Raw genomic sequence first — 26,284 nt, forward strand, 5'->3', positions numbered from 1 at the left:
GCTGTGTTTTGGATTTAGGAGGAGAACAAAGTTGATAACACACCGATGTTTTAGTTGTTGCTAAGTAGTGCTTACACTAGCCAAGGACTTTTTAGTTTCCCATGCTCTACTGACTGAGAAGGCTGGAGGTGCACAAGAAGCTGGGAGGGGGGCACAGCCAAACTGGCCAAAGGGATATTCCATACCATGTGACGTCATGCTCAGTACATAAACTGGGGAAAGCTGGCCTGGGGGGGCCGCTGCTCAGGGACTGGCTAGGCATCGGTCGGCGGGTGGTGAGCAATTGTACTGTGCATCACTTGCTTTGTGTATTATTATTATTATCATAATATTATTATTTTTATTTTATTTCAATTATTAAACTGTTTTTATCTCAACCCACGAGTTTTTCTCACTTGTGCTCTTCCAATTCTCTCCCCCATCCCACCGGGGCAGGAGGGGGGAGGAGTGAGCGGGCGGCTGCGTGGTGCTCAGTTGCCGACTGAGGTTAAACCACAACAGTCCTTTTTGGTGCCCAAAGTGGGGCATGAAGGGTTTGAGATAATAACAGATTAACCGGAGCATATTAAGGAATTTATATCTGTTAACAGTTGTGGGTCACAATGTTGGTTCTTCTGTTCTCGATATTGATTTGTCTAATCTGCATGGTGCTCCTTTTTTTGCTGTACATGTTAAAAATTGGTGTTGGTTTTTGCAGTTTGCTGTGGTGTGCAGTGATTGGTGATAATCCGCTTGGGAGGTTTATTTTTAAAACATTGACCTTGGGCTTAATTTGGTATCTGAATTTCGCAATGAAGCCATTACTGTACTACGGATACCACTTCGTGGAGAAAACTATCAATTACAGTAACTTTTCTGAGAGTTTTTTACGGAGGAAATGCAGAATGGCAGTGTCACTACCTTCTTCTATGATGTTTCCTCCTTCATTACAGTAACTTTTCAGTATTTTGAACATCCTTGGGCAGTTCAGATACTTCTATTGGTATTTCTTGGGAATATTGTTTCGGTTTTGTCTAAAGTTGGTAAGCAATTTAAGAATATCATCCAGAGATCTGCCCCAAGGCTGGATAGTTATGAGTGGCAGGGTGTGTGGGACAAGATGGGCAAGCACCTAGGCCAATGGGCACCCCCAGTGTTTTGGAACTTCACCCCTGAGCAAGTGCAGAATCCGGAAAAGTTAGTAGAACATTTGGACAAAGTATGCTGTCACCCTGGCAACTCCAGAGAGCTGCAGATCATTGCAACGTGCTGGGGCCTGGCCCATGCCTACCGAGCCCTGTTCAACACCATTCAGTACCCTCAAAGGGAAGAGAAGGTCTCTGGATCTGATGGTAAAACGACAGTCCCTGCGGCCACTCCGACCCCGGCAACAGGCTCTGCGGCTACTCCGACCCCGGCGACAGGCCCTGCGGCCACTCCGACCCCAGTGACAAGCACTGCGGCCACTCAGACCCCGGCAACAGGCCCTGCAGCCACTCAGACCCCGGTGACAGGCCCTGTGGCTGAACCAAAAAGCCAACCTGTGCCGGTATCAGTCGCCCCTGTACACAAGAAGAAATCTTGGAAGCAGAAGTCGGCTCGTTTAGTAAGGGAGGAAGAAACTTCTTCTAAAAGGGAGCCAGAGGAAGAAGTGTATGAGGCAGACTACCCTGGAGAAGGGCCATCACGAGAACAGGAGGAGGAGGGCCGGCCGCTGATCGGGGAGGAAGAAGAGGAAGAACTCATAAATGAGGCAGTGACCACCCGATCTCTATCCCTGAGTGAGCTGCGAGATATACAAAAAGATTTCAGCCGTCGTCCAGGCGAGCATATTGTCACCTGGCTGCTCCGATGCTGGGATAATGGGGCCAGTAGCCTGGAATTAGAGGGTAGGGAAGCCAAGCAGCTGGGATCCCTTTCTAGGGAAGGGGGCATTGACGAAGCGATTGGAAAAGGGACACGAGTCCTCAGCCTTTGGAGGCGACTCTTGTCAAGCATGAAGGGAAGGTATCCCTTCAAGGAAGATGTCATATGTCGCCCAGACAAGTGGATCACCATGGAGAAGGGTATCCAGTTCCTGAGAGAATTAGCTGTGCTGGAGGTAATTTATGGTGACGTGAGCAATGAACAGCTATCCAAAGATCCAGACGAAGTCAAGTGCATGCGACCCATGTGGCGGAAGTTTATAAGGAGCGCACCATCGTCATATGCCAATTCAATGGCAGTGATAACCTGGAAAGATGGAGGGGAACAAATGATGGATGAATTGGCTGGCCAGCTCCGGCAATACGAAGAAAGTCTCTCATCTTCCTTCATCTCAGCTGTGGAGAAACTCTCCCGGGAGTTCCAGAAATTCAAAGAGGATAGGTCCTACTCCTCACCTGTACGGACCAGTATCTCGGCGATTAGGAGTCAGCGTTCTTTTGCTCGAGAGAGAGGGTATAAAGGGTACACACCACAGGGCACCCTATGGTTTTACCTGCGTGACCACGGAGAGGACATGAGGAAGTGGGATGGAAAACCTACTGCAGCCCTAGGGGCACGGGGACGTGAGTTGCAAGGGAAAACAATCACAGAAAGAGGTTCTTCCAGGACAATTGCTGCTCCAGTTTCCAGGCTGATCTGACTTCTGATCTTAATGAAGACACTTCGGACTCGTATTTACAAGAAAAGAGAAACGAATACTGTGATGAGGATTAGAGGGGCCCTGCCTCCAGCCAGGGGGAGGAAAGGGACAACCGGGTTTACTGGACTGTGTGGATTCGGTGGCCTGGCACATCGGACCCACAGGAGTATAAGGCTCTAGTGGACACCAGTGCACAGTGTACCCTAATGCCATCAAGCTATATAGGGGCAGAACCCATCTGTATTTCTGGGGTGACGGGGGGTTCCCAACAGCTAACTGTATTGGAAGCCGAAGTGAGTCTAACTGGGAATGGGTGGCAGAAGCACCCCATTGTGACTGGCCCAGAGGCTCCGTGCATCCTTGGCATAGACTACCTCAGGAGAGGGTATTTCAAGGACCCAAAATGGTACCGGTGGGCTTTTGGTATAGCTGCCTTGGAGATGGAGGAAATTAAACAGCTGTCCACCTTGCCTGGTCTCTCGGAGGACCCCTCTGTTGTGGGGTTGCTGAAGGTCGAAGACCAACAGGTGCCGATCGCTACCACCACAGTGCACCAGCGGCAATATCACACCGAGACTCCCTGATTCCCATCCATGAGCTGATTCGTCGACTGGAGAGCCAAGGAGTGATCAGCAAGACTCGCTCACCCTTTAACAGTCCCATATGGCCAGTGCGAAAGTCTAATGGAGAATGGAGACTGACAGTAGACTATCGTGGCCTAAATGAAGTCACGCCACCGCTGAGTGCTGCTGTGCCGGACATGCTAGAACTTCAATATGAACTGGAGTCAAAGGCAGCCAAGTGGTATGCCACAGTTGATATTGCTAATGCGTTCTTCTCAATCCCTTTGGCAGCAGAGTGCAGGCCACAGTTTGCTTTCACTTGGAGGGGCGTCCAGTACACCTGGAACCAACTGCCCCAGGGGTGGAAACACAGCCCCACCATTTGCCATGGACTGATCCAGACTGCACTGGAACAGGGTGAGGCTCCGGAACACCTGCAATCCATTGATGACATCATCGTGTGGGGCAACACAGGAGGAGAAGTTTTTGAGAAAGGGAAGGAAATAGTCCAAATCCTTCTGAAGGCCGGTTTTGCCATAAAACAAAGTAAGGTCAAGGGACCTGCACAGGAGATCCAGTTTTTAGGAATAAAATGGCAAGATGGACGTCGTCAGATCCCAATGGATGTGATCAACAAAATAACAGCCATGTCTCCACCAACCAGCAAAAAGGAAACACAAGCTTTCTTAGGCGTCGTGGGGTTTTGGAGAATGCACGTTCCAAATTACAGTCTGATTGTAAACCCTCTCTATCAAGTGACCCGGAAGAAGAACGATTTCAAATGGGGCCCTGAGCAACGACAAGCTTTTGAACAAATTAAAGAGGAGATAGTTCATGCAGTAGCCCTGGGGCCAGTCCGGGCAGGGCAAGATGTAAAAAATGTGCTCTACACCGCAGCCGGGGAGAATGGCCCTACCTGGAGCCTCTGGCAGAAAGCACCAGGGGAGACTCGAGGTCGACCCCTAGGGTTTTGGAGTCGGGGATACAGAGGATCCGAGGCCCGCTGTACTCCAACTGAAAAAGAGAAATTGGCAGCATATGAAGGGGTTCGAGCTGCTTCGGAAGTGATCGGCACTGAAGCACAGCTCCTCCTGGCACCCCAACTGCCGGTGCTAGGCTGGATGTTCAGAGGGAGGGTCCCCTGTACACATCATGCAACTGATGCTACGTGGAGTAAGTGGGTCGCACTGATCACACAACGGGCTCGAATAGGAAACCCCAGTCGCCCAGGAATCCTGGAAGTGATCATGGATTGGCCAGAGGGCAAGATTTTGGAATATTGCCAGAGGAGGAGATGACACATGCTGAGGAGGTCCCAATGTATAATAAACTCCCAGAAAATGAGAAGCAATATGCCCTGTTCACTGATGGGTCCTGTCGTCTTGTGGGAAAGCATCGGAGGTAGAAAGCTGCTGTATGGAGTCCTATGCGACAAGTCGCAGAAACTGCTGAAGGAGAAGGTGAATCGAGCCAATTTGCAGAAGTAAAGGCCATCCAGCTGGCTTTAGACATTGCTGACCGAGAAAAGTGGCCAGTGCTCTATCTCTATACTGACTCATGGATGGTGGCAAATGCCCTGTGGGGGTGGTTGCAGCAATGGAAGCAGAGCAACTGGCAGCGCAGAGGCAAACCCATCTGGGCTGCCACATTGTGGCAAGATATTGCTGCCCGGGTGGAGAACCTGGTTGTAGAAGTCCGTCACGTAGATGCTCACATACCCAAGAGTCGGGCCACTGAAGAACATCAAAACAACCAGCAGGTGGGTCAGGCTGCTAAGATTGAAGTGGCTCAGGTGGATCTGGACTGGCAACATAAGGGTGAGTTATTTATAGCTCGGTGGGCCCATGACACCTCAGGTCACCAAGGAAGAGATGCAACATATAGATGGGCTCGTGATCGAGGGGTGGACTTTGCCATGGACACTATTGCGCAGGTTATCCATGAATGCGAAACATGCGCTGCAATCAAGCAATCCAAGGGGTTAAAGCCCCTCTGGCATGGAGGACGATGGTTGAAATATAAATATGGGGAGGCCTGGCAGATCGATTATATCACACTCCCACAAACCCGCCAAGGCAAGCGCCATGTGCTTACAATGGTGGAGGCAACCACCGGATGGCTGGAAACATATCCCGTGCCCCATGCCACCGCCCGGAACACTATCCTGGGCCTTGAAAAGCAAGTCCTATGGCGACATGGCACCCCAGAAAGAATTGAGTCAGACAACGGGACTCATTTCCGAAACAACCTCATAGACACCTGGGCCAAAGAGCACGGCATTGAGTGGGTGTATCACATCCCCTATCATGCACCAGCCTCTGGGAAAATTGAACGATACAATGGACTGTTAAAGACTACGCTGAGAGCAATGGGTGGCAGGACATTCAAACATTGGGATACGCATTTAGCAAAGGCCACCTGGTTAGTCAACACGAGGGGATCTGCCAATCGAGCAGGCCCTGCCCAGTCAGAACTTTTACGTACTGTAGATGGGAATAAAGTCCCTGTAGTGCACATAAAAAATATGCTGGGGAAGACAGTGTGGGTTATTCCTGCCTCGGGCAGAGGCAAACCCATCCGTGGGATTGCTTTTGCTCAAGGACCTGGGTGCGCTTGGTGGATAATGCAGAAGGATGGGGAAGTCCGATGTGTACCTCAAGGGGATTTGATTTTGGGTGAGAATAGCCAATGATCTGAATTATGTGATGTTAAGTGCTACATAATATTATATGCCATACTAGTGATATTACAATAAGAATCACCCAGACTAATGAAGAATAACTTCAATGAAACCAAGCAAAGCACAGTGATGATGGTACCCGAACTGACTTCAACATGAAACAATCCAACACCACATACCATCTCCTTTTTTCCTGACCTGGAAGATTATTACGACAGATGGAGCCCAAAGTCATGGACTAAATGAACTCACCGAACATTTTAGCGGGACGGCCCACAGACTAAGGGAATGATATCTCTGTGTGTGTGTATATATATTAAAAGAAACCCAGGAAAAGGGGTGGTGATTAATGGAAATGTACTGGAAAATATGAGACTTGAGCGTGACGTAGATGGTATAGAATAAGGGGTGGATATTGTCCTGGTTTTGGCAGGGATAGAGTTAATTTCCTTCCTAGTAGCTGGTACAGTGCTGTGTTTTGGATTTAGGAGGAGAACAAAGTTGATAACGCACCGATGTTTTAGTTGTTGCTAGGTAATGCTTACACCAGCCAAGGACTTTTCAGCTTCCCATGCTCTACTGACTGAGAAGGCTGGAGGTGCACAAGAAGCTGGGAGGGGGGCACAGCCAAACTGGCCAAAGAAACATTCCATACCATGTGACGTCATGCTCAGTACATAAAGTGGGGAAAGCTGGCCTGGGGGGGCTGCTGCTCGGGGACTGGCTGGGCATCGGTCGGTGGGTGGTGAGCAATTGTACTGTGCATCACTTGCTTTGTGTATTTTTATTATTTTTATTATTATTATTATTATTATTACATTGTTATTGTTATTATAATTTTATTTAAATTATTAAACTGTTTTTATCTCAACCCATGAGTTTTTCTCACTTGTGCTCTTCCAATTCTCTCCCCCATCCCACCGTGGGGGAGGGAGGAGTGAGCGAGCAGCTGTGTGGTACTCAGTTGCCGACTGAGGTTAAACCACAACAGTGCCCTGCCTGTACGGCTCCTGGGACTGTGGGCTGTGGCAGTGGTACTGTTGTGAAGTGCAGCAGGTAATAAGGTAAGCAGGTAAGTGCTATAGATAATGGGGCAGAGTGTCAGGGAACTGCGAACCAGGCACCCAGGACCACAAGAGGAACCAGCCTGAGCTGAGGCTTAATCATCAGCAAAAGGTTAGCAGAAGGCAATGTGCTGTATGGGACCTATTTATCCATCAGCAGTAGCTCCCCATGGCCTCACTGAAGTCATCCGCTCCTTTTCACGAGAGGCCCTTGTGTGCATAAGTAGTTGCATACTTTGGTTTGCTCCCCTGGCACCATTAAAAGAGCTCAGGGCCTCATGGGGACTCCTGCATTTTGGAGAAGAATGGTTGTTGCTGCATTCCTGTTCCAGTCTTTTCCTGCTTTCCAGTCTCTGCCTGGACTTGTGTCTCTCCAATGTTGCAAGGTCTGGTAGTGCAGTTAAGTGTTTGGTTCTTAAAGGAAAGTTCAGGGTACCTAAAGGCAGGCAAAGATATTGAATCCAGCGCGAGAAGATGGACTGCTCTCATCAGAGTGCAGCACTTCATTTCAGACCCTGTGCTGTCTGCATGTTTTCCTGTGAGCATACAGTGCCATCAGCAGTGAGGTCTTCATTTGGCCCAAAGCCTGTACAGCCCTTTGGCCAGCCACTTGAGTGAAATCAGTTACTCCAGATAAGTTTGAGAGGGGTCAGTTGGAAGCACAAGTGTTGTCCCAGGAGTCTGCAGGGAGGGGGGACATGTTTGTCTTACATTGTGGCGCTTTCCCTGAAGAAGGAGAACTCGGGACCTTGTGCTCAGGTACTTGTGCTGACAAGTTTAGGTCATGAAGTCTTCAGTCAAACCAAGGATGCTTTAAATAGTCACTGCCTTTCCTGAGAGGTGACTTCCTTTGTGTTTTTGTCTCTCTCTAGGTATCTGAATTCCCCCATGAGAAGTGTCCTCCCAGCCTCTCATGCGCACCCCTACCTGTCCATGGGTAGCACCAGCTTCACTGATGTCCTGAAGAGCATTCCTCACCATGGATAGTTCACTCAAACTGACTGGCGAGACGCTGATTGTCCATCACGTTCCCCTGGTGCATTGCCAGGTCCCTGATAGACAGTGCTGCTCCATGAGCAAAAGGACCAACCCCTTCTGCCAGCCAGAGCTAGGCATTACACAGACCTCTGCCCTTCCGGACAGAGACCTTTCACAAACTGACTCCTTGGTGTACAGCAGCTTTCTCCAGGCCTCCGAAACCTCAGCAGAGGCCTCAGACAACAAAGAAGGCAAAGCGAGGGACTTGATTGTCCATAGAGTCAGTAAGCAACACAACCCTTTCCTGCTGAATGAGGGTGAAGATCTCAGCATCTTTGGGGATGACTTGGGTCAAAAATCTTTCCACCTTCACAACTCCGTTGTGGCTGGCAAACCTCCCTTTCATCTGCATGAGCTGGCCTTGCCCCCTTTCCACCTCCATGACTCCAACCACATTGTGAAATCCTGGAACATGGCCAGCCGGTCCAGTGTGGTAGACGGGCAAGAGGACAAAATCAGTAGTGACAACGTCCAGAAGAGGAACAATGCGAACCAGTACCACCAGGCCTCAGAACGCATGGAGCTGGATGAATGCAGCTGCCATTGTGGCAGCTCCTCCAGCTTCTCTTTTGATGGTGGCGACCAGGAGTGGAACCAGAACACGGGTGAATCGCTGAGGAATCAGGATGCCCTGCACAGACAGACATGTAGCTGTTACAGCTCAGAGCTCCAACACTGTTGCTGCTACAGTTCATCAAGTCAGCCTGAAGTGATTGACCAACAGATGGGCTACATAAGTGACTCTTCCTGCAACAGCTCCGATGGGGTGCTGGTGAACTTCAGTGCTCTCTACAACAAAATGAATGGCCATTCTCAATCTAACCTGAATTCAGCCAACCTGTCCTGTGACTCTTCCTTCTGCAGCCACTCAGACACAGGAGCTTTTTACCTGGATTTGCATTCATCACCCACAGAATCCAAGATGTCTTATGAGTCACATCACCCAGAGGGTTCGGGGAAGGTGTGTGGGTGTCAACACTCCTCCTCACCTGTCCTTGATGCTAACTGTAACTCCTACCACCTCCACTGTGAGCCTTGCACTTCAGAGAGCTCAGATCTCACTGCCTGCTTCCAGAGCCAAGCACGGCTTGTTGTGGCTACTCAGAATTATTATAAGTTAGTCACATGTGACTTGTCTTCCCAGTCATCCCCCAGCCCAGCAGGATCTTCCATAACTAGCTGCTCGGAAGACCATACCAAAGGTAGCCCAGCCCAGCCCACTGAATACTATCTGTTTAGAAGGCCTGACCTGAGACAAGAAGAAAGCAATGATGTGGAGTGCAGTGAAGAGGAGGCAAAGGGAGAAGCCACCCAGAACATGATTGAGGGTCAGGTCTATGTGAATGTGTCACCACCTAACCTCAACACAAGCCGGCAGCGCTCCAGGAGCTATGATCAGAACCTGGACAGGAGTCCTAGCAGCAGGCTGGGCTCTTTGGAGCGCATGGTGAGCTGTCCGGTCAAGCTGAGTGAAAGTCCAGCAATACCCATCCAGAGTTCCCCTCCGAAGCGAGTGACATCTTTTGCTGAACTGGCTAAAGGCAGGAAAAAGAACAGCACCTCCCCACCACTCCAGTCCAGTGGTGATTCCTCCTTGGAGTTCTCCCCTATCCCTGAGACACAGCGGGATTGCCCAACCTTCCTTGAAGAAAGAGCTCACCGCAGCCAGAGTCTTCCACCCATGCCCTTTGTCCACAGCCTGAACCGGAGCTGCGAGGGCTTCTGTTTGAATCACGCTTTTGGGGACAGCCAGGCTTTGTGTTCCACCAAAGACTCAGGCTCCAGTGAGACTGTCCCCAGTGGGCATGGGGCAGGTGAGCAAGCCTCTCTCTCCCTGCTGATGGAGGCAGATGCCAGCTTCTCAGGTAGCTCTGCCAGTGGCCACGGACAAAGAGATGTTAGAGCCCAAACAGACGGTAAGGAGCCAAACTAGGCAGAATGGAGAAGTAAAAAGAAAGGCTGCTTTTTGGGACATGAGGGGAGCAGCAGAAGAACCTGCATGGCGATGGGAGACCAGTGTCTGTGCGGTTTGTTTCCTGGTCTACCACTCCTTAGGACAAAGCCCTGCTGTGCTTATTTCAGACCCAGATCAGTGCAAGCGTCTTGTTCTTGTATTTCTAAAGCCTTTTGAGGTTTTGTGCAAACCTCTCATATCGTGTAAGGGAGGACATGGCATTAGCATTTAGGGTCTGTGCAGCTTGGAGGATTGTCTCCCTTCCAGGGCGTTGTACTCCCCTAGTCCATGAGAACCACCTGCCTTTAGCTCCCAAGACAGAGATTTGAAGATGCTCAGCAGAGCCATGTTCCCAGCAGACGAAGGGAAGGGAACCATTGAGGAGTTTTTAGCCTTTCTTCTTTGGAGCCACATGAGGCAGAGGTGGGGAGGGAAGAGGCATAGCCAGCAGTGTCCTCTCAATGCATGGTCAGGGAGCTCACACAGTCTGCCAGAACTTACAACATGAGTCCTGCAGAGATTAGAGAAGCTGTGTGTCTCTGCTGGAATATCCTGGCCATATCCTCCACAGTGCATTGGATTGCAGCAAAGGTTCCTCTGGAGGGTAATTGTCCCAGCTCCCTCTGCAGGAAAGCCTGTAATACATGAATTGCTTTCCACCTTGATATTGCCGTTACATGTCCTGGTGAGGAAGCTGTGTGACAGCCCCATCAGAGGTACGGCCATTTCTCCAGCATGGCAGGAGACCTCCATCTCTGCCCTAGACAGTTCTTGTACCTGTTTCACAGGTAAGAGCCTGCCTAAAATGGGGCTCTGACCAGACTGCTGCAGTAGATAGCCCCTAACATGCCAAGGACCTGACTGTCTCCATTTAGTGCCCTGAAAATTTCTGGCAGGAGATAGGAAGAACATGTCATTCATTGCCATGGCAGGTGTGGGAGAGATTTTGGCCTTTGGAGCAAGAGTTTTTTGTGTATTGTCCTGTTTGTTTATTGACCCTTGAACATGCGCTCAGTGTGGGATGGCAGGGAAGGCAGGTCTCTGCTGGGAGAAGGCAGCTGTGGGAGCAGCCCTCTTGGTTTGCAGAGGGAGTGCTTGGAAGGAGCAAGAGCTGCTCAGGGAGTAGGAGGAGGGGCAGACAGGAGCTCTCAGGTCAATATATCCCAGCAGTTCCTGCACCCCCTGCTGCAGTCCCTTCCTCTGCACTGTGACAGCAAGGCGGGCATTAGCACTGTGTGGAAAGCTCCTGCCTGCAGCTGGAGATAGAGGCAGAGCTGCCTCGTGCCAGCTGAGAGCAGCATGCAAGCCTAGAGGGTCTGAGAAGGGACTAGAGGGAAAGCAAGCCCTGCTAAAGGCTAGCTATAGGGAGAGAGGCCTGGCACACCCCACAGGCAGCAAGTAACACCGGGGCTCTGCTTGGGATGGGTCCTTTGCCCCAGGATTTGCTGTGGGCTGGAGGAGTGGTGGGGAAGGCAAGCCAGAAGCTGCCACGCCACGCTGGGATGCGGTGTGGTGATCAGGGATCCCAGTCAGCCCCATGTGTGCATCCAGTGCTCTGTGTGTTGTGCACTGTGTGTGCAGCGTGTCACGCTTCAGCTGTGTCCCTCGGGATATTGTGGCCCCACCAGGAGCTGCAGGCATGCATGCCTAGGAGATCAGCCCAGCACATACCCTTAGGAAATCCCTGTCAGTTGTTTGCTGAAGCAGACCTGCCTTTTCCAGGGTTGGAAGCTCTTCTTATTCTGCTGTGGGCCTGATTCAGTTGGGAACGTCCTGCTTGGGTCTGGTACAGGCAGGAGGAGGAAGGGAGCAGTGTGCTCAGAGGGGGAACAGTTACAGGAGAAAGGAGGGAGGGAGAAGGGGAAGCAAGCGGCCTTTCCGACAGCACTGAGTGCAATGTGGGATGCAGAGCTGTGGTGCTATTGCAGGTAATGCTTGTGCTCAGTTGGGTGAGTCGGGATAAGAAATCTTGCTGTCACAGTGCATTGGGCCATGTCTTTGTGGTACTGCCTGGACGGAGGCAGGCCGAGGGCAGGCGCTTGGGGCCATGGCTTGTGCTGTCCTGGGAGCAAGGGATGGGGAAGGGATAGGAATCTGGTGACCCTACCAGGAGAGAGAAGCCCCCAGTGCAGCGCCCTACTCTTCCAGACAGCTGTCAACAGCTGGAAACTCTGCATTTGGGGCCACATGTCTTTACCCTGACAGCTCATGATGTGTGTAACCAGTTCAGACTTGAACCACTCTGCTTGTGTCACTGGCCTCTAGCTCATCCTCTTCCTGTAGCTGAGAGCAGGGTCCCTTTTGCCTGTGATCTGCCAGGCTGATGATGACTGTCCCTCTGCCCATCCTCACACTCTGTCCCCCTTTCTCTCCCCGAAGGTGGTGGCACAGACAGCAAACCTGTGGTACGCTACAGCAAGGACCAGCGTCCCACGACTCTGCCCATCCAGCCCTTTGTTTTCCAGCACCTTTTCAGCAAGCCACCCAAGGCCCATGCTCTGCACAGCCATTTTGCCTCCAGCCTTTCCCAACTTTACAGCCTGTCCAGCAACTGGCCTGCCAGCCAGCAGGTCTCCTCCAATTCCCGGTCCTCAGCCTCGGCCACCTCGGCAGAGCAGTCAGCGGCAGCGGGGAGCCAAGCCCATAGCACGCTCCTGACCCAACGCTCAGTGGATGGAGCTGCCTCCCACAATGATGGCTGCATTAAGAAGCCTGCCCCAGAGACAACCCGTCCACCCCCCCTGGGGAGTTACTCTCCTGTGCGATGTAACGTGCCTTTCTTTCAAAGCGTGGACTCCTCTTCCTCACCCACCGCAGAGAGGGCTGGAGAGAGCCAGCCTCCCAGGAGCAGATCCTGCCCCATCTCTGCCAGCCTGCTTCCCATGAGGTCTTCCCCTGCTGTCAGTGCCATGCAGCCCTCCCAAGCCACCAAAGCTGATGCCCTGAGGCAAAAGGAGAACCCCAAGCCTGTTCCCAAGAAGGAGGCATCGCTGGAGCCAAGCCCACCGCTCTCCAAGTACCAACTCCACAGTGGGTCCTTCCTGCCCCTCTTGGTGGACGGTATGCCCATGAGCAGAGTGGGAGGCCATGCAGATCCCCACTGGAGGAGTGGCAGTGAGACCAGCAGCTCTGGTCCCCTAAGCAGCATGGGAATATGGCCCCTCAATGGTAGGTTCCCATCTGCCAGGACATGCTAGTCTGGAACATCTCCAGCTCTCTGGCTACTGCTCCCTATAGTACCAACCTCCCTTATAGCTGCAGCCTGGGGCAAAATTGCATCTGGGTGCTGCAGCACCCAACAGCCCCCATCATCACTCTGCCTGCAAAAGGAAGTCATGTGCTAAGAGCATGTCCGTCCAGTCCTGACTTCTACACTGTGTGTCTGGAGAGGGCAGCATGGGGCTGCTGATCTTACAGTACCCCACACCAGGTGCTTGCACCCCAAACCTGCTCCTTCTTTGCCTGCAGCCATGAGGCCACCCAGGCTCCTGCCCTGCTCTGCTAGTCTGTGGCCTCTGCCTCCCTTCATGTATGTATGCTAACATCCTGAAACGCTGCTGGACTTTAACTTGCTGTCTCTCTTTCTCTGTCCTTCCTCTTTCTCGTCCTCTCTCTCCCTGTTTCCTCTCCATGTCCTCCCGTCTGCTCACATCCTCCCGTCTGGTGCTCACTGCCTGCGCCGTTCTAGCAAACCACCTCTCCCCCCAAGCGCTGAAGTGGCGGGAGTACAGGTGGAGGAACCCCCTGGGTCTGGACCGCGTTTTGGGGCTACCCAGCTTAGCAGGCAGCCTAGACAGGAGGCAGCAAGAGCCCCAGCTGAACCGGGGGAACCCCATCTTTGAGCTCCCTGGCACTCTCAACACCAGCCATTTCCACTGCAAGCTGAACGGTGAGCACTACCTTTCTGCTGGGGGGGTCTTGGGAGGTGACCTTGGGGCTCAGGTTCAGTATCCCAGCTATGCCTGACCTCATCACTGCTCTGCCTGCTCTGAGCATGAGGGATGATGCATCTGCTCACAGTGGGGCTGAGTGGTACAAGACAAAGGTGAAAATTGCCTCACTGATGGGTACACTCTGTGTGGAGCCTCTCTTCTTCTCCACAAGGTGAGAGCAGTCAGGTCCGGCTCTGGGCTGGATTGAAGGGGAAAGTGAATGGCCCAAGAGCTGGCTCAGACCTCAGCAAGTACTCCAGGAGTTGTGGCCCCTGGAGATCTCATGTCCGTGCCCCACAGTGTCTGCCCATCTGCCCCAACCCTGGCAGCATGCTAGGTACTGGACTGTAGCTCTCATGGGGTAGCTGGCAACACTGTAGGGCTCCATGGGGCTCTGTCTTCTCCATGCTCTGCCCTTAAGGTCTTTTCTGTCCTCCAAAACCTATGTAGGAAGGGCTGAGAGTGGCAGGCTGCTTTTGGCTGAACCTTTGAGAGTCCTCCAGGAGGAACAGAGGGGTCTGTCTGTGGGAGGGAGAGTGTTCTTGAGGCCAGCTCCAAGTTGTGGAGTGAATTCCCCAAAGCTCTACACCTCACTGCTATCCCAAACAGTTTCTTCATCCCTCCTTCACAGGAAGATGCCTAGCCCAGAGCTGGGGAATCAACCAGATGGAAATCGAGCACATAAAAGAGCTCCTGCAAAAGTCACCCCTTGAAAATAGAGACCATCCCAGGGGACAGACAGAAGGCATGTAGTTTGTTGCCTGTGGATGCCTGTGACAAGTAGGGATTCTCTCTGTGCTCTACTTTTGAACCCACTTGCTGGGGCTATCCTCACAGCAGCCCTGAGAGTCTGGTGCAGTGAGGTTTTTCCTTAGCACCAGCTCATGAGGGTGAACCTCCCACAGCATCTTCCAGTGCCCATGGGCCCCCAGTCAAGCTGGAGCTAGATGTTGGGTGGGCTGTGGGGTTGAACTCTACAGGCTCATGTTGCAAACCATTGCTGGAAGAGTAACAAGCCTTTTGAACAGGCTGGTGTGAAGACTCCTGCTGGTGCAGGTTGCTTCTGGGAAAAGCAAACAATGTGGGAGAGGCTTTGGTATAAGGGCTTGGGGCTGATCCTTCTCATCCCTGTCTTGGCCCTGCAGGGCAGTCTATGAGGCAACTCCAGTTTACCTACACTGACTTCTTCCCTGACTACTTCTCACTAGCGGAGAAACCCCCCGCTGAGTTCTGCCTCTCCCCAGATGGCAACACAGAGTCCATCTCCATTGACCTGCTGCAGAAGAAGGGTGAGTCCGTGCATCTCATGACAGTGGAGGAGGGTGTGGCGTAACGCAGCATAAGGCAAATAGTGCTTCTCTCTGTCTCATCTCATCTCTGTAGACATAATGGTTTCTTTCCCTGCCCTTCTCTACTGTAGCATCATAACTACATGTCCACCTGGACTGACGGCTGTTTCCACGGCAGGTTCTTGTGTTCTCTGCACCATGCCACGTGCCACAGAGTATGTTTGAGCTGCTTGTCCCGGGAAGTATGATTAGAAAGGATCTTAAGTCCACAAGAAAGGGCGGAGTGAGCAGGCAGGCACAGGAGTATGATCCTAAGGCAGGGCATGCTGCCACCCCTGTCTCAGTATACAAGGGTAGACCTGTGAATCTGTGTGATATTGCAGATGTGCTAGCCTGAGATTTTGTAATTTAGGTAAAAGGTCTGTTGGGTCCTACATGGTAAAGCATTTATGTAAAAGGGCAGGAGAAAGGATTCCAAAGCAGGACAAGATATGGCTGTGATGAGACCCATGGTAGAGGCAAGCTTGGGGACTAGGTTGTTGACAGCTGCCTCGGTAATCATGTCAGAGGCAAGGAATGTGCAGAAAGGTTCCCATGCCTTTGCCAGCTATGTTTTGGTGATTACCAGATGGCAGCCTTCCCCTCTGTTCCACTTCTGTTCTTGCATCATACTGATGCAGATGTCAGATTACCCACCACTGGCTTGTTACTGAAAGTCATTACATAGCTTGCCAAATGCATGGCTTCTGCCCTGCCACCCTGTAAGATAAAAGCAGCAAAAGACTCATTGTCTCAGATCCCATCTCTGCTCCCTCAAGGGATGGTGCGTGGAGGTGATGGTCCGTGTCCCTTGGGAACACTGACAGGGTGTCTTATGCTTCAGCCACTTCTAAAGGTTGTCATACTGTTGGGCTGATACGTGAGTGTTGGAGCCAGCAGGGATAGATTTGGTGAGGAGTTAGGAGGGGTTCTGCATGTTTTTGGCAGAGATCCGACATGAGCTGATCATGTCGCCAGAGAGGGCATGTGTGCTGACACGGGCTTGAAATGCCCCTGCCTGATTTATTCATGAAGTGTTTGGTCAGGGTCTGTCCTAGAAGCCCCTCAGGCAGCTCTCTGACTCTGTCTTTCCCTCTAGGTCTGGTGAAGGCAATCAACACTGCTGTTGACCTGATTGTGGCTCACTTTGGAACCAGCAGGGATCCAGGGGTGAAGGTAAGTCTTGCTTTCAGTATGGCTTCTCAACATCATGAGTGACATGGAGAGGGTGGAGAAAGATTGCCTCTCCATTCTCTTCCAGTTAAAAAACTACAGGGTATCCAATGAAGCTAGTAGTACCAAGAACAAAACAAACAAAGGCAATGGTACATCATGCAGCAGATAGATAGTAAATCTGTGACAATTCTTGCTGTATGATGCTGGGGGTGCTAAAAGGTTATGTGGATTTAAGGGAAGATCAGAAAAATACAGGGAAGGGAAATTCATTGAGTCTACTAAACACATAGGAATCATGTCCAGCTTAGGTAGTCTCTGAGTTGAAAGTAGTTGTAGGCTGGAAGAGTATTAAGGGGAAGTATTATATGTTTGCTCTGGTTTGACTCTTTCTTATGTACTTACTCATGGCTCTTTATAAGAGAGAATATCAGGCCAACCGGACTTCTGGTCTGATGCAGTACACCAGCTCTTTTTTCTCATATAGTGGAGAGCTGTGTTTCCCTCCTCCACCCATCCAGCGATTCTGTTCTGGCACTGATGCCAGGGCACAGTGCAGTGTCCCCAGTCCCTTGATGTCTCACAGGGCTCCGTAATGATAAAAATGCACATCAGTCATTGCCTGTCTGGGGCAGTTGGGCTTCCCCTATAGCCCTTACCATGAACCCACTAGCTTCAGAGTTCATCTAGGTTGCCCATGGGGCTGGCTGTCTTTGGCCTGTGCTGCCCTCATCTCCCATTTCTGGAATAACACAGGCAGAGCAAGCTCACTTCTGTTTGTACCAGCCAGTGCTTGCAGTCCTGTGACACTCAGCATCTTTGTGGTGCCTCCTCTCAAAGCTGAATGCTCTGCTTCAGTCGCAGGGACTCTGGGGCAGCAATGTGACACTGTTTGGACATGACAACTGCCCTGGAGTGCCATCCCCAAGGAGAAACCTGACTGGAACAGATTCCAAGCCCATTCAATCTTATCTCAGAGCCCAGGGTAATTTGCCCCTAATTACAATTGTTGCTGATGCAGAGATTGCTGTGCAGCATAACCGGAGCTGTTTGGATTTCCACAGCTTTTGAAAGCTTCACTGTGAATTTCCTATTCTTGCAGTGTTGGTTTGGGGAATAATCGCAACATTCCCCCATTACTTTACTTGCCAGACAACACTGTGGTTTTGATCTGGGGTTTCATTATGCGTCAGTGTGCCAAGGGCTGAGCATTCACCTGTCAAAAGGCAGTACCCGTCCCTGATGCTCCCACACTCAGTGGATCTGGTGGGATTATTCCTGACCCAGAAGTTCAGTCTCAGTTCAGGACCTTTGTGGACCCATGCCAACTAGCCAGTGTAATTCCAGCTCAGCTGGTAAAATCTGTGCCCTGAACACAACTGCCTGGGACCACCGACATGATGCGCAAGGCCTGGGGCTGACCCCTTTGGATAGACCCCTGGCAGCTCAAGGACTGTATGCAGCAGAATATGTCCCTGCTCTGCTGATGCTGGGCTCTTACATGCTTCCTCACCTCAGCCTGGGCTCTGTCTATCCATTTTGCCCTCGCCCTGTTTATTTATAGTAATCCCTAGGAATTATAGCTCGGCATGTCACCGAGTTAAGTGTTCCTTAACCCCTCAGTACTGGAAGATCCTATGTTGCTTGCTGCTTCCAACTTCAAAAATAGCAACAAGAAAATCTACAGCAGCAGAAAAAGCCCCTACTCTCTTCCTCCAGCAGGACAGCCTTGTTATATCCGTAGGGAGAACTGGGCATCCCTTCTAACTGGGATATCCTCTTCTCAATCTGGGATATTCTCTTCCCAAGCTGTTGCCTCATTCCAGCCTGGGGAAGACCTTGCAGGGAACAACCCAGAATTGGTGTATGAGGCAGCAGGGGTGAAGGGGAAGAGCCTGCCTGTTCAAGGAGCTGCTGAGCATCATCGTAGCCTGGATATTGCCTGCTGGGTGTCTGTAGTAGGCAAGTGGGACTGGACTGTTCGCATGCATCTGTACCATGTACAGCAGTTACCAACCCTCTTCCTGTTGCCTGTTCTCCCTTAGGCCAAACTTGGGAATAGCTCCGTGAGCCCCAACGTGGGGCATCTCATCCTGAAATACCTGTGCCCTGCTGTCCGGGACATCCTGAGTGATGGGCTCAAGGCTTATGTCCTGGACGTGATCATTGGCCAGAGGAGGAACATCCCCTGGAGCATGGTGGAGGCATCCACCCAGCTAGGTATGGAGGGTGTGCAGCGATGCCCATCGCTCTGCGGTACTCCTGTGTTGTAGCTGAGAGGTGCTAGGGAAGGTTGACTATAAGGATGGGGATGCAGAATAATACCTGACTCCCTGCATGGAACAAGGTGCACCTTGACCTTCTCTTGCAAAGTGGGAGAGCCGCTGCTCTATTCTGTCCAAATATTTATTGTCATTTTCCCTGAAATTTCTAAATTCTCCTATAACAGTCCCTAGCAATGAAAAAAAAAAAAAAGAAAGAAAAAACCCCTAAAAGAATGCCCTTTTCCCTCCTCTAAGTTTCCAGGGTGTTTCTAGACCTTCATCTTTAGCCCTGCACAGCTACTGTATAAGGCAGAGCTGTGCTCTAGCCTGGTCTGTAAGAAAATTTGCACACACAGCTCACTTGGCTCAAGCATGCCCACATCACGTGCACCCTCTGCTAGCACCAGTCTGCACCCTGGATTGTGGCAGTGGCTACCATCCAGGAGAACTCCTTTCTGAGGTTACAGATGGCAGGGCCACACTGATTTCTGCATCATGAAGAGCTTACATCCAGGGCTGGGAAGCCTCCTAGCCTGTTTGTGGCAAATCTCCAGCTCCGGGGTTAACTCTGTGATTGCAGACACCCCAAATTATAACCACCCACCATAATATTCTGTTTACCTGCTGATTCTGAGCTGAGGGACATGATTGTCCCTGAAGTATGAGAGACAGGTCCCTGGGGTACTTTCCATCCATTGAAACTCTCCCAAAGTTTTGGAGTGGCAGTCTGGGACAGATCACAACTTCACCCCTTGTGAAGTCTAACTGTTGGGATGGAGCGAGCTCATCTTGATGATTGGTGGAGGGGCAATGCACATACGGGCATGGGCACCCAGCCAACTTCTGTCTTTGCCTTGATGCTCCTTCCCATGATGCCGTTTTGGCTTTGCTGACCACAACTAATCTCAACATTTCGCTTCTCTCCATAGGCCCCTCTACCAAGTTGCTGCACAGCCTCTATAGCAAGATCAGCCAGTACACAGAGTTCACCAACCACACCATGAGGTTCAACGCATTCATCTTTGGCCTCCTCAAGTAAGCAGGCTCCCTGGGCTGACTGCATGTCACTGTCCAGGGCTGGCAGCAGGTGCTGGTCCTTGACTGCAAGCAGGCACAGTTGCTAATGAAAAGACTTAAGAAACCTGGGAAGCCACTCCCCAGCTGTAGGTGAGGGAAGGAAGAAGCTGTGAGCCTCAGGGAATTCCAGAAGGATCAAAATCTACCGCTACCAGGCCAGAACTGAGAAGGGCTGGCTGTAGTCCACTGAAGAACATTGTCAGCTTGTTTTAGCCCCAAAACATTAGGTGGGAAGAGTCTGTCTGTCAGGGTTCATATAGGGATAGACATAACATATGCATAAATTACTCCTGAAAAATCCCTGCTTAAATCACTGCTTCCTGGAGCTGCAGTGAATCCCAGTGCGTGAGGCTTTGAAGGAGAAATTGCCCTGGTTCAGGACTCAAGGCTGACCCTTCCAGATTGGATGAGTGTGCACACTACACTCTGTGTTAAACAGAAGGCAGCCGTGGTAAAGGGATGAGTGCTGTTAGGATGGTATTTCCCTGCTCCTCTCCAGTGGTCAGCAAGAGCTCTGACAGTGGCAACAGAGTCCCCAAGATCTCCAAATGTTGGGGGACCCCTACAAGCAGGAGCAAGCTCTGCCCTGCTCTCCCCACCCAGGATGCCAGCATATTTTGGGCCAAGCCTGCAGCAATGGTCTCATGTTTGTAGATGATTTACCTCTTTCACGTGAGCCCTTCTCAGCAAAGCTAAGCTCTGCCAAGGACATAGGAGCTAAATGGTGAGGAAACTTGCTGGAAACATGGTTGTTAGGGGTTACGGTTGCACAATGCCTCATGTAAAGCAAACTGGCTCTGTGACAGGCTGGGTGGCTGTGGTCAGTGCATGCTGATGGGAGTGAGCCACTGTCCTTTCACTAGGTCTTGAGGTTCACAGGGCTATGCTGTGTAAATGTCCTTTTCCAGCCACACTTCTTGTAGAACAGCTAGGATGAAGGGGGTGAATTGATTTTCACTTTTTCTTTCTTTCCCTGCTTGTTTTCCCTTCCTGCAGTATCCGGTCCTTGGAGTTCTGGTTCAACCACCTCTACAACCATGAAGGTAAGAGCCTGAGGGCTGTGGGCTGCAGTGGAGGCCAAATTCTGCACAATGTAGAACACAGACCTAAGCTCTGGGGCATGCATGTGTCTCAGTCTCTCAGCCTAGGCTGCTCCCCTCTGCTCTGAGCTGAAGGACTAGACTATACGCAGTCCCAGTGTATGTATTGCTGGAGGGCTGCTCAGCTAAAGGGAGTGAGGTGGAAGTCAAAGCTCCATGCAGCTCCCTCCACCTGAGCTGTGGAGAGCCTGGCCAGCCATGTCCTTCCCAGCTGCAGCTAGTACCCAAGGTTATCGCCTCCAATGCAGATCCCTCAATCTACCTGCAGGAGACCAGATCTAACCCTCCCCAAATTTCTGCATTCCCTGCCCAGTGCCTGAGAGCTTCAAATGGCTGGAGGTGTGAACACTTAGCTGAAACCCTTCAGGCATGGGAAATGGAAAAGAAAACCTCCTGATAAATGAAAAGCAGATTTTACTGGATGTATCTGTTTTTTCAACCAGAAATGTTGAATGACCAAGCTGCCAGATGCTTAGAAGTAGCATGACTAAGTGCTAAGTGCACAGTGAGACAGACACCCTTGACCTGCTGGATCCCCTGAGAGTGCTGCTGGCTCAGCCTGTGCTCAGCCCAGGGCCCCATGCACTGCAAGAAGTCCAGCCCAGTATCTTCTGGAAGATTTGGAGGCTGACAGCAGACATTTCTCGGGTCTGTGTGTGCAGTCAGCACTTCTCTCTGGAACAGACAGGAAAATAGACTTGCCTTTGTACTGAGCAGTGTGGCAAGAGAAAGCACCCTGTTTTTCTGGAGCAGAAGATGACCATCTGTTATCTCACTGGGGCCAAACGGCCACAAATCCTGTTCCCAACTCTCTCCCTGGGAGTGAGACCTGACAACAAAGCTGGGGGGGGGGGAGCACTGTGGATGTGGTCAAATGAAGTGAAGGATGAATGCTGCAGGTAGAAATGCTAGTTCATTTTGTTAGGATCCACAGTTCAGCCCAGCCAGATCCCTGGAAAGACTGTATTCAGCTGTCCCCGACACCTCTCTCTCTGCAGGGGACTGGTACTGGCCAGATCTGCAGCTCCTTGTTCATCTCCAGGAGGTGGGGAAGAGAATCTTAATGTGTGCCAACCCTCTTTGATGCTCTTTATTTGCACCCTACTCCCATGGCATTTGTGGCAGAAGTCATCCTGGTGGATAGTCTGACAGGCAGGTCCCGGCTGCAGACATGACTGGAAGCAGGACCTGGGCCAGTGTCGTGGTTTAACCTCAGTCAGCAACTGAGCACCACACAGCCGCTCGCTCACTCCTCCCCCCGACCCCCGGTGGGATGGGGGAGAGAATTGGAAGAGCACAAGTGAGAAAAACTCGTGGGTTGAGATAAAAACAGTTTAATAATTGAAATAAAATAATAATAATAATCATGTAATAATAATACACAAAGCAAGTGATGCACAGTGCAATTGCTCACCACCCGCCAACCGATGCCCAGCCAGTCCCCGAGCAGCGGCCCCCCAGGCCAGCTTTCCCCAGTTTATGTACTGAGCATGACGTCACATGGTATGGAATGTTTCTTTGGCTAGTTTGGCTGTGCCCCCCTCCCAGCTTCTTGTGCACCTCCAGCCTTCTCAGTCGGTAGAGCATGGGAAGCTGAAAAGTCCTTGACTAGTGTAAGCACTACTTAGCAACAACTAAAACATCGGTGTGTTATCAACTTTGTTCTCCTCCTAAATCCAAAACACAGCATTGTACCACTACTAGGAAGGAAATTAACTCTATCCCTGCCGAAACCAGGATAGCCAGTTTGCCCAGAGCTCACAGAGCATCTGGTGCTCCCTGACCCAGTGCTGAGCCTCACACTGCAGCCACAGCTGTGACCAAAAACTAGTGTCCAACTCCTTTCCCCATAGCTTCAGCAGCTTCTTGGTGGCTTGACAAAGGTGGCAAGGGCCTCTCATCTAATTAAATGTCTCTTGCCCTACAGATATCATCCTAGCACACTACCAGCCGGTAGGCTTCTTGTGCCTGTCTCATAGCGTGTGCCAGCCTCTTTTCGAGGAGCTCCTGCTCCTGCTCCAGCCTCTCTCCCTGCTACCCTTCAACCTAGACCTCCTTTTTGAGCACCACCTGATGCAGATGGGGAAAGAGCAGCAGCAGCAAAAGGAGCTGCTGCGTGTGAAGCAGGACCTGCTGCTTTCCACACACTCCACCCTGCAGCTGATGCGGGCGCGGGGCAGCAGTGAGGATCCTTACAGCTGCAGCACTGCCCCTGAAGCATGCAAAGTGGGTGCCAGAGGTGATGACATCTCACCAGGCCGCAGCCCCCAGCAAGCTGCGAGTGAGAGGGTCAAGGGGGTGGGGGCCTCCTGCAGAGATGGCAACAGGGAGGAAGAGCGGAGGAAGGTGCGAGAGAGCACGTGGGAAGGGAAGAAGGACAAGCAGGCGGACTGGTGGTACCAGCTCATGCAGAGCTCTCAGATTTACATCGAGGGCTCGGCCGAAGGCTCGAAGTTCATCCACTATGAGAAGAAGGCGGCAGCTTTGAATGCTGTGCCCAGGTCAGCGGAGACCCGCAAGGCACCACTCCCCCGCGAAGGGGTGGTGGAGGGTGCAGAGGCTGAGGGTACCTTAGAGGAGAGGCCCAAGGCTGCCAGCAAGCCAAGTCCTGAAGCTATGGAAGAGCTCTTGGAAAAGCCCCAGCAGGTACCGGTCGGCGAAGAGGTGAAGGAATGGAGCTGGCCCTTCTGGATGGGCAGCCCCCCAGACTCAGTGCTTACAGAGCTGAAGCGCAGCAAGGAAAAGGAGACTGGGACTCAGCAAAGAGTGGGAGTAGCAGCAGCAGCCCCCCAAGAGGAGAGCAGCATCAGTGTATCAAAGGGCAGCCAGCCCATCAAGTGGGGACACTTGTTTGGGTCCAGGAAGGTGCAAAAAGAGCCCAGGCAGCCTAATAGGTAGGGATGGGGCTGGGGAGGGCTGGTTAACCTGGGGTTGCAGCAGTGCAGGTGGAAGTCAGGTCAATAGCCAACCACTGGGCTACACCATGGTGGTACATCAGAGGCAGTGTGTGAACAGAGAGGTCTGTCACCCCTGCCCAGCCCTGCCTGCCTGCCCGTCCACACCACCATTTCCCTCCTTGGCTCCTACCCTTGCTCAGTCTTCTGCCTGAGCTCTACCACTGCCTCTGCTCCTAAGCCCCCTCTCTGCAGGCAGAGCCCCTGCTGCACCGCCCCCATCATCACCTCATCCCTCCCAAAAACATGTACTAAGTGAGAGCAAAACATGGGGCCATCCCTGTTGCTCACAATGGGTGAGGAGGAGGTGTGAAGTTGCCCCATGTAGCTGGGCCCTCCCCGCATTGCCTCTCCATCTGCACCCTTCTTGCTTCCCAGTCTAGGCCATGGTGTGTCTGAAGGATGCTGAGCCCTCCCTGCCAGGAGACAGCCTGGGGACCACAGTGCACTTTGTGCATGGAGCCAGACCTCTAAGGCATGATCTTGCCATGAGAGCAGCTGCTCCTTGCCCCCAGGTACGCTTCCCTGCCACTACCTGCTTCTATCTCCTTCTTGCAGGTTGCCCTCTGGCTGGCTGAACTTGGATAAGTCCATGTTCCAGCTGGTGGCCCAGACGGTCGGGGCAAGCATGTGGCGAGAAGCAGCCCCTGAGCCGGAGCCCCCCCAGCCAGAGCCACCTGAAGTGCCCCCTGAGGCATGGCCAGCCTGGGGGCTGTCTGCCCACCCTCCCTGGTGAGTGGTGCCACATGGCTGTCCTGCAGGTGCTGGGAAGTGGTGGGTTGGGGTTGGCACGGCTCTGCCTGTTGCGGTTCACCTGGCCCCCTTTGTACTCATGGACTAGGGGACGGTTCAGGGCAGTGACACAGCTTGTGCATCCATCCACCCCAACTCTGCAATCTGCAGGCGATGGGGAGCTGGGGGGCAGCTGAGAGCCTGGCTGGGGAGGGAGGCAGGGGGTGTTTTCCGTGCTTCTCTGTGCCTATGGTGGTCCCTGGGCTTCAATGGGGTGAGTGTGCTGTGGCAAGTTAACCCTTCCTCCCCTCTCTCTGCCTGCAGTGAGGTGAAAGCTCTTTGCCATCACATTGCCACTGAGGCAGGACAGCTGAGCTTCAACAAGGGGGACATCCTGCAGGTCATCTCCAAGGTGGATGGTGACTGGCTGCAGTGCAGCCTCGACTCCGAGAAGGGACTGGTGCCCATCATGTACATCACCCACCCGGAGGATGAGGACTATTGACATGGCTGGGAGACCAAGCACAGTACCGTGGGCTGCTGAGGCTCATCTGGGGAAGCCCACCCTGCCAGAGGAACAGACACAGCTTCTTGCTAGTTTCTTACCATTACAGAATACAGTAACCGTAGGTGGTTCCTTCTTGCTCCTCCTCATGCAGCTGCCAAAGGCTGACTCGGCCCCTGGGGCCTTCTGCGAGCTGCACTTCGTATTGCCAGGCATCGCCGTGCATGCAGCCACATCAGGGACCGTCTGAGCCCCCTCCACCCCACGCCATCTCCAGCACCCGTAGGCCATGGACTCGTACATAGCAGGAACCCAAGCAGTCCCTGCCAGGGCAGTGCTGCCCCACTGCATGACTCGGTTTCACACTGGAGGGTGCAGGATGCTGGCTGTCCCCTCCCCAGGGGTGGCAGTGCAGTCTGCAGCCTTCAGCATCCCTGGCATCATCAGCCGCAGGGGTGGGAGCAAGGTCTCTGCAAGGCTGGGCTGATGGGTTGCGTTGCGTCTTGAAGGGAGGCTGCAAGGTAGGCTCCCCCACACTGGAGCAGCCCTGTCCTAATGTGTAATAGCGGTGCCTGGTGGGTTGTACCAGGCCAAGTGGCCTGGCACTGCCACGCTGCAGGACCTGGGGCTGTGCCTGGCCACAGCCAGGGGAGGGTGACAGGATACGTGTGTGTGTACGGAGCAAAGGGGTGCATGGAATCATGAGGAAGGAGCGTGGATGTTCAGTGTTACATAGGTCCAGGATGGGTAGAGCCACCCTGTGCGGAGATGGGTGCTTTGGGGGGTGGCCCCATGCCCTCCACGCTGAGCAGAGAGCCAGTGCCTAGGATGCCCTGGGATGCTCAGTGGAGAGGGGGTAGGAGGGGAGGGGGTGAGGGCAAGGTCCCTGACTGGGCTAGGGATGCTCTTTGGAGTTGGGGGCAGTGCTCCCGGCAGGTAGAACAGGGGGTTACTCCCAGAGGGAGCTGGGGAGATGGGAGAGAGGGATGGTGCTCCCATTGGCATAGGGTTTCTGGTCTTGCTGAGCAGTGCCGTGAGGTGGGGAGGGGGTGAGTATTGTGTATGAGCACAAGGGGCTGCTGGGGGTCCTGGGGTCCTCGGTAGAGGCAATGCCAGTCAACCCCTTCCTTGCCATGTTCATGCTGCCCACTGTGCGTCAGGTGGGGAACAGTGTTAATGAAAGGCCATGCCAGTATTTGGTGCCTTGGCCGGGTTGACACTGCTCACAGCATCGTGCCTTGGCTGGCTTCCCCACGGCAAGGGGCCCTGGTCTTGCAAGGTCACCTCCTACTTGTACATCGCTTAGCAGACATTG

General features: G+C 52.4%; 1 protein-coding gene across 3 annotated transcripts in view; it reads left to right on the plus strand.

Annotated features, from left to right (window-relative positions):
- LOC143172026 (AP-4 complex accessory subunit RUSC2-like) overlaps positions 1–26,029 on the plus strand; it is a 43,429-nt gene extending 17,400 nt beyond the window's left edge. Inside the window, exons 2-12 of one of the 3 annotated variants that reach the window (XM_076361238.1) lie at positions 7,785–9,866; positions 12,284–13,072; positions 13,593–13,793; positions 14,982–15,125; positions 16,264–16,340; positions 18,383–18,557; positions 19,531–19,636; positions 20,675–20,721; positions 22,706–23,672; positions 24,291–24,464; positions 24,789–26,029. In XM_076361238.1, the coding sequence (XP_076217353.1) occupies positions 7,892–9,866; positions 12,284–13,072; positions 13,593–13,793; positions 14,982–15,125; positions 16,264–16,340; positions 18,383–18,557; positions 19,531–19,636; positions 20,675–20,721; positions 22,706–23,672; positions 24,291–24,464; positions 24,789–24,969 (4,836 nt within the window). In that variant the 5' untranslated portion in view covers positions 7,785–7,891 and the 3' untranslated portion in view covers positions 24,970–26,029. The remainder of the gene's footprint in view (positions 1–7,784; positions 9,867–12,283; positions 13,073–13,592; positions 13,794–14,981; positions 15,126–16,263; positions 16,341–18,382; positions 18,558–19,530; positions 19,637–20,674; positions 20,722–22,705; positions 23,673–24,290; positions 24,465–24,788) is intronic. The other 2 variants (XM_076361239.1, XM_076361241.1) reach the window with 2 other exon arrangements.
- Positions 26,030–26,284: the final 255 nt, after the last annotated feature.

Source organism: Aptenodytes patagonicus, chromosome W (genome assembly GCF_965638725.1).
Source record: "Aptenodytes patagonicus chromosome W, bAptPat1.pri.cur, whole genome shotgun sequence".
NCBI classification, from domain to species: Eukaryota; Metazoa; Chordata; class Aves; order Sphenisciformes; family Spheniscidae; genus Aptenodytes; species Aptenodytes patagonicus.